Source organism: Hippoglossus stenolepis, chromosome 4, assembly GCF_022539355.2.
Source record: "Hippoglossus stenolepis isolate QCI-W04-F060 chromosome 4, HSTE1.2, whole genome shotgun sequence".
In the NCBI taxonomy this organism is placed as follows: domain Eukaryota; kingdom Metazoa; phylum Chordata; class Actinopteri; order Pleuronectiformes; family Pleuronectidae; genus Hippoglossus; species Hippoglossus stenolepis.
Window position 1 is genome coordinate 14,925,114 of NC_061486.1, and position 8,234 is coordinate 14,933,347.

At 45.3% G+C, this 8,234-nt stretch overlaps 1 protein-coding gene across 1 annotated transcript; it reads right to left on the reverse strand.

Moving 5' to 3' along the window:
- Window positions 1–606: 606 nt before the first annotated feature.
- Window positions 607–1,691, reverse strand: LOC118105678 (golgin subfamily A member 6-like protein 22). Its single transcript, XM_035153454.2, has 3 exons — window positions 1,445–1,691; window positions 907–1,320; window positions 607–795 (listed from the first exon to the last, which is right to left on the reverse strand). The coding sequence occupies exons 1-3, from the start codon at window positions 1,472–1,474 to the stop codon at window positions 607–609; spliced, it is 633 nt and encodes a 210-aa protein (XP_035009345.2). The 5' UTR covers window positions 1,475–1,691.
- Between the last annotated feature and the right edge of the window lie 6,543 nt (window positions 1,692–8,234).

An 8,234-nucleotide genomic window follows, 5' to 3' on the forward strand; every position in this document is an offset into this window, starting at 1 on the left:
GAAAAATAAAATAAAGGGAGCAAAGCTTGAATTTCCCTTTTTCTGTTTCACATCTTGACTCAAAAGTCTCAACTAATTTAACAGATAATAAATCTCAACACATCTTAACAATTGAACAGTTTTAGAATCACTTTCTTCCCCTCTTATATCCCACTCCCTTTTTTTGTCTGTTTCTCTCCCTTTCTCCGTCTCACTCCTCTGTTTCTCAACTTTCTCCAGCTCAGTCGTCTGTATCTCTCCCTTTGTTTTCTCTACCTGTATCGCTATCTTTCTTTTTCTTTCTTTTGCTTTTCATGTGTAACTTGCCTCTAACTCTCTCATCTGTCTGCACTGTAGAGTCGCAATGTTTACCGCCTGGAATGCACAGACTTGATTGGCTGAGTGGTATCACGTGGGATGGCTTAACTCGCATGCAATTGGTCTGTGCGTTTCCTCATCCGCTAAACCACTACCGTAAAGACTACAAAAGCTGCGCCGGTTACAAATAGAAGCGCCCCGTCAGGTTTTAAATCATAACCTTCTGTTTTGGCTGTAGGTCCGGGTCCGTACGGGACGGCTTCTGGGTCCGGACTCGGACCGCCTGTTAGTGACCCCTGTTTTACACCATCAGGCACTGCTGGATGGTGTGTTACAGGGAGCGGGGGGAGGGGGGGAGTCAGGACGAGGGGATGGTTGGTCCTGCTCTCTGTCCCATCGCTTTCCTTCTTCTCCTTGTTCTTTCTCTTCTTCTGTCCCTTCTCTCTCTTTCGTCTCCTGCTTTTTCTCCTTGTTCTCATCGGTCTTCAAGGTGAGTTCCTGAAAAGACAGCGACGACATAAGTTTCAGCATTTTCTTCTTCAAAGTCAAAACATGAAACAAACCTACAATCCATAAAATTCAAATCTAAAATGATCGGATGTAACGTACCTGAAGCTCAGTGTTCTGCTGGGTCAGATATTTCACTTTTTCCTGCTCAGCAAACAACTTCTCCTCTGTCTCCGTGAGCTGGTCCTGCAGAGCTTCAAATTTCACCTTCCAGTCGCTTTCCACTATCATGTTCTCCGGGGGCTGGAGCTGAAGATCGGAGCTCAGGGAGAATTTTTCTTCCACAATCACTTTCATCGTCATCTTCAGATCTTTGATGTCCTTCTCCAACTTTTCTACTCTGGCTATTGATGTTGGGGCAAAGCGACGGGCTCGGTGGAGGGCTCCACGGAGGACTCGTTGGGCGGCTCGGCCAGTGGCACGGAGGACTCGGGCGGCTCGGCCGGTGGCACGGAGGACTCGGCGGGCGGCTCGGCTGAAGGCCTGAGTTCCTTCAGACAGCATTTGTTCAAGTGACTGAAAGACACAAATATACATATACCAGGTAAAAACACTGTCCCATCCTAACTTCAGATATATTCAATGAGACAGAGCTGAATGAATTTTAGTCATTTACACACGTCTGCTTTTAAAGACTTACTTTGTCTCCAGAGCAGTTGATCCTCTCCATGTTGGATGAAGTGAATTTCCCTGGTGATGTTGATCAATAAAGATAATCTTATCTTATCTTATCGTATTGTGTGAACGCAAGTGTTCCAGTGTAACAGAGTTGTTGTAAAGTATATTTGCTGTGAAGCACTTGTCTACTGACGTCGTCTGTGGTGGTTTAAGGACGTTTTCAGAAAGAAGATTCTCGTGCAGCTGTCGTCTACTTAATGGTTGTTCAGTCTGATTCTGCTGAGAAATGTTTCTCCTTCATATGTTTGGGCGAGTTAATCAGCTTTGCCCTGTTTCTAAAGGTAACATCAAAGGATTACAGTTGTCTTTGTGACCTGGACTGACACGTCAAACCACTCACTGTTTGAAGTCTACAGGAAACAGTCCTTTAACATGTAGGGTGGTAAATACACAAAAAAATGACAGTTTTATTCCATCGAGCCGGCTAATAGGATTGCAGTTACTTGACCTGTGCTATGTTAACACCATGGGTTGCACCACCTCAGTATCATTAGCATTAGCATTAGCATTAGCTTTAGCATGGCTGTAGCATGTTAAGCTAGAATATTATTTCCATATATAAATTCAACACACACATCATATCAAAAGTTATTATAACATATTTCGTACAAACTAATCTCAATGCGATTTAAACTCAAACCTGTAAAAATGGCGGCAGAGGGAGTCGGACACGTCATGGACACAGACGGAGACATCATTTCTTGACACCAATGACTGTGCCAGCTCCTCATACACAACCACCACCTCAAATACTCAGAGGACACTGCAGTTCTGGCTCTGATCACAGACTTACATTATCATACTTCTGTGTTGGTTGGTCACACACAGGTACTGTGTTGTTTTTACACGTTGTGTTACTTTTTACACGTCATGTTACATTTTACACAAGGTGTTACTCTGCTGTTTGTTTCATGGGATGTGTTTGTAGGGGAATGTGCAGTGCTGTGACACGGAATTTCTCTTATTCAGGACAATAAAAACTAATTAACTAAATTAGTACATTGCATGAAACAGGAGACACACACACACACACATTTGTAGGTGAAGTATAAAAAGTAGTTGGTAGATATTGTGTTTCTTTGTAAAGTCTAGAGACTTGTAGGGTCGACTGCAACATGGGCTTGACATATCTAATAATAGTAATCACTTTATCCATTGAGCACCTTTGAAAACAGTCGTTACAAAGAGGACTAATAAATATGAAAAATGAGGCCGTGCGAGCAATTTAGAAATGTATTTCTCATTCCAAAAATGTACTCTGAGAATTAACATGGGTTTCAATGGGCCAGATATATTTCTTCACTCTAGCGCTCTCCTCAAACAAATGCTTGTTACTCAAAAACTATAAGTCCTATCTGTAAAATGAAAACATTTTGAGAATCCCAAGACTTTAAAGAACAACCAGATATCTTTATTTTTATTGGTGAGAGTTAAGAAATGGGGCCGTGGGAGCGATTTAGAATTTTTTTCCTGTTTTGCTCTTTCCAGAAATTTCGATCAAAATTAACATTAGAGCCAATGGAGAAGATTTTGAAAAAGATTCCTCGATTTTTCGTGGCGGATAGAAGTAGAGGTCCGAGAGATTTGAGAGTGACATGTCTGCGAAAGAAACTACTTCGTTTTTATCCAAAAATCATTTCTGACAGCCTCCATTTGTGGATTTGAGAGCAGTTTGAGTGAAGAAAAAAGGGTCTCAAAACAGTCATTTTCAGCCTCTCGCTCAAAAGAGTAACATTGTACGTTTTCGGCCGTTTTATCGCGATTTGTTCGCAAACCGTTCAACGAAATTCATATAAAATAAATAGAAATACCATTCGACATAATTCCGCATGTTTTTTTGTAGGTCTCGTGTATGTGCGACAAAAGTTGCGGGAGGAGAAGCGGGACGAAATTTTGTAGGGAAGAAGAATAAGAAGTCAAATAATAATTATAAATCATATTTTAATGACTCATATATCAGCAGAACAAGAAAACAAATGACATCAAACTTGTGCTGAATAAATTGATGTTCATACAAACATAAAGCTGATGAATACATCTTAATACAGTAGAATTGTATGTGTTGAAAAAACAGCCCAATGTGCCCTATCAAAAAACACAGTTACTCCTTTGGTTGTTGTGCTGTAAACAGGTTCACATCAAAATATGACAGACAATAAAATAACAAAGCTACTTAGGTCCAGAATGATCAGAGTCTAAATGATGAGCAAATGTCAGTTTAGACCCAAATATAACGTAAGAGAATCTGAACATAATTTGGTACATTAAGGTGCAGAACAATGTAGGAGAAGTGAGACTGATGGGCAGGAAGGGAGGAAACAAGGAGTAAGGAAGGGAGGATATGTGAATGAAGTAAGACAAGTTAACCCTTGTGTTGTCCCTGCTTCCCCCGGCTGTTGGCCCCCTCACATAGCCCACCCCATATTAGGACGCACACGTAGGGCAATAGACAAGTGAGCAGCCCTTGCAGATGTATTTGTTACACTCGCGGCACACGGTGTGAGTTTTACAGTCCTTTTTCCTGGGGCATATCTGACACCTCTTTCTTTTACTCCCCGAGCGGGGCTGCTGCTAGGCCTATGGAGGAGGCCGGACACTCGGGTCGAGCGTCGTGGTCAAGAGCTCTCTGTGCGGCGGCGGCTTTTACAGCCTTCACAACCACGGCGGACGCTTCCGTGCAGGGGATGCGCTCCCTTCGTGCGATGAATGGAGTCACGAGAGCCTTTCCCAGCTGCTCTAGGAACACCCTCCGCTTGTTCCGCTTGCCCGGCATCCAGTCTGGGTTGATCTCTCTCCATATCACGAAGGCGTTGTAGGAAGAGACGTCGAGAATGTTGTGAAAGATGACCAGGGGCCAGCGCGCGGTCATCCTCCTGCAGCTGTAAGTTCCGATCACCTTGTCTAGGTTGTCCACGCCACCTTTGTTGCGGTTGTAGTCCAGGACGATGACCGGTTTCCCGTCCTCGCGGTCGCTGATGTCGGCCTCGGGGTGCCGTGTGCTCAGGAGCACCACATTCCTGTTTTTCTTTGGGATGTAGGACACCAGAGTGGCGGTGGGCGTGAATGCGAACTTGGATGAGAACACCTCTCTTCCCTTGACCGCGAGCAGCCCGGTCGGGAGCTCGGGCTTGTTCTTCCGAACCGACCACGGTGAGCTTCCTCTCCAGGAGCTGCCGCGCGAGTTCGTAGGAGGTGAAGTAATTGTCGCACGTGACATTACGACTGTGCAGTCCCTCCGTTACATCGAGCACTACCCGCAACCCCTGGTTCCGTTCTGGGTGTCCGCCGCTCGGCTTTCCGGTGTACACTTGCATCTTCCAAGCGTAGCTTGATTTCGCATCGCAGGCCACCCACAACTTGATCCCGTATTTCGCCGGCTTGCTGGGCATGTACTGTCGGAAAGGACACCGGCCTAGGGAGAAAAACAGGAGGAGATGAGATGAGATGAGGGCGAGGACTAGCAGCCGCTATCTACATAACATAACATAACATAACATAATAATAATAATATTTTTTAAAAAAGACTAACCTCTGAACGGAACCAGTTGCTCGTCCACGGTCACTTCGGGCCCCGGGTTGTAGAGGTGCGGTAGCCGCGACACCCACGCGTCCCAGACCTCTCGCACGGCCGCCAATTTGTCCGTGGCTCGTCTCGTGCGTCTCGTCTCGCGGTTGTTGAAGCGCAGCAGTCTGGAGTACGTGTGGAAGAGTTTTAGGGGAATCGTGGCACGAAATATCGCCCAGCCGCTCTCGGTGTCCCACAGGCTGGCGGCGGCTCGGCCCGGGACCTGTACACGCCCGCTAAGATCAGCAGCCCTACGTAGGCGCGCAGGTCGGTCTCGTCACTCCCTTTCCATTCGTCGCCGTATTTTCGACGACCCTCCCGATTCATCATCTCCAGGATGATGTTCTCTACCGTCGGTGTGATGAACAGGCGGAACGTCGAGGCTAGGTCACCGGTGCGGGACTTCGCGTGGATCGTGGGGCCCCGGGGGACCCCGCTTTGAGCCGCAGCAGAGGAGGAGGAGGGGAGGAGCAGTGGCCCTCCTCTCGGCCGTACGCCCTCGAGGACCATGTTATTTCCCCGTTTCTTGACGGGAAGGTCTCTCTTTCCACGAGTCCAGTGGTGGTGGTGGTGGTGTCGCCGTGGTCTTGTCCTCCTTCTTCTTCTTCTTCCAAGGATGAAGAATCTGCAAAAGCATCACCCACTGGGTCGTAGTCTTCGTCACCGTCTCCGTCGCCGTCTCCGTCCTCTCTGTCTTCTTCTTGGTCTGCTTTTCTGTCTGCTTCTCGGTCTGCTTCTCCATCTCCTTGTCCGTCCGCTTCTCGGTCTGGCTCTTTCGCGTCCTCTTCGGGTTCAGAGGATGGTTGCTGGGAGAATAGCTGTTGGAGAACCTGTTCTCTGGTGAAACGCTCCTGACGCGACATCGTGCCATGGTACGTGAGAGAGTGGCACACTGAGACTTATATGTGGGTCTAATGTACCCCCCTTGATTTCAATTGGAATCAGGTGTGGGTCTAAATGGCACCACAGCGCCCTCTCTGGGGGTCTAAATGACCCCTCCCATGACAATCGAGAATGACAATCCATTGGTCTCAATTACCCCAGGAGAATTGGATAATGACAATCCTTGGGTCACCCTAACCCTAACCCTGACCGGCCAGGGCTTGCGTATGATCGCACGCACGCACTCACGCATGCACACAGACACACACACACTCTGGGTCAATCCGACCCAGGAACAACACGAGGGTTAAGGTGACGGAAAGAAAAGAGAGATGAGATAGAGGGAAATGGAGAAAAGGGATGTTTTACACCATCAGGCACTGCTGGATGGTGTGTTACAGGGAGCGGGGGGGAGTCAGGACGAGGGGATGGTTGAGGGAGAGGAAGGATGAGAGAGGAGATGAACCATTTAAAGAGAAAACTGGGGAACATCTTCCTCCTCTCTGTCCAATCGCTTTCCTTCTTCTCCTTCTTCTTTCTCTTCTTCTGTCCCTTCTCTCTCTTTCGTCTCCTGCTTCTCCTTGTTCTCATCGGTCTTCAAGGTGAGTTCCTGAAAAGACAGCGACGACATAAGTTTCAGCAATTTCTTCTTCAAAGTCAAAACATGAAACAAACCGACAATCCATATAATTCAAATCTAAAATGATCGGATTTAACGTACCTGAAGCTCAATGTTCTGCTGGGTCAGATATTTTACTTTTTCCTGCTCAGCAAACAACTTCTCCTCTGTCTCCGTGAGCTGGTCCTGCAGAGCTTCAAATTTCACCTTCCAGTCGCTTTCCACTATCATGTTCTCCGGGGGCTGGAGCTGAAGATCGGAGCTCAGGGAGAATTTTTCTTCCACAATCACTTTCATCGTCATCTTCAGATCTTTGATGTCCTTCTCCAACTTTTCTACTCTGGCTCTTGATGTTGGGGCAAAGCGACGGGCTTGGCGGAGGGCTCCACTGAGGACTCGGTGGGCGGCTCGGCCGGTGACTTACTTTGTCTCCAGAGCAGTTGATCCTCTCCATGTTGGATGAAGTGAATTTCCCTGGTGATGTTGATCAATAAAGATAATCTTATCTTATCTTATCGTATTGTATGAACGCAAGTGTTCCAGTGTAACAGAGTTGTTGTAAAGTATATTTGCTGTGAAGCATTTGTCTACTGACTCACTGTTTGAAGTCTACAGGAAACAGTCCTTTAACATGTAGGGTGGTAAATACACAAACAAAGGACTGTTTTATTCCATCGAGCCGGCTAATAGGATTGCAGTTACTTGACCTGTGCTATGTTACCACCATGGGTTGCACCACCTCAGTATCATTAGCATTAGCATTAGCTTTAGCATGGCTGTAGCATGTTAAGCTAGAATATTATTTCCATATATAAATTCAACACACACATCATATCAAAAGTTATTATAACATATTTCGTACAAACTAATCTCAATGCGATTTAAACTCAAACCTGTAAAAATGGCGGCAGAGGGAGTCGGACACGTCATGGACACAGACGGAGACATCATTTCTTGACACCAATGACTGTGCCAGCTCCTCATACACAACCACCACCTCAAATACTCAGAGGACACTGCAGTTCTGGCTCTGATCACAGACTTACATTATCATACTTCTGTGTTGGTTGGTTAGTGGAAACTGAAACTGACATCATCATCATTATTATTATTATATTAACTGTCACTGCTCATTAATAACATCTATACATATATAGATATCACTCTCATTATTTTTTTATGATAACAACTAGTCTGTCAGTGCTGAAACAGAATGGTTACACATTCTCTCAGACTGTATATAAGACCATCAGTGACTGTATATAGAGATGATTAGTGACTATATAGAGATGATCAGTGACTTTATATAAAGACCATCAGTGACTGTATATAAAGATGATCAGTGACTGTATATAAAGATAATCAGTGACTGTATATAAACACCATCATTAAATGTATATAAAGAGGATCAGTGACTGTATATAAAGATGAGCCTTGTGAGTCTATCTTTAATAACAGTATATTCTCTATATATAGTTTCTACAAATGCAGTTTGTCTCTGTGCCGTCATGTCACATGTCTGAAATATATAGTTGGTGAAACATTACACCATGATGTAATTAGCATGTTATACAATTGGGTTCAAACAATGTGTTGTGTCTCCTACTGTTCGGTGCTCAGGCCCTAATAATAATAAATTGGGAATCAAGCAGTTGTGACTTAATTAAATGTTACTGTTTTCAGTTT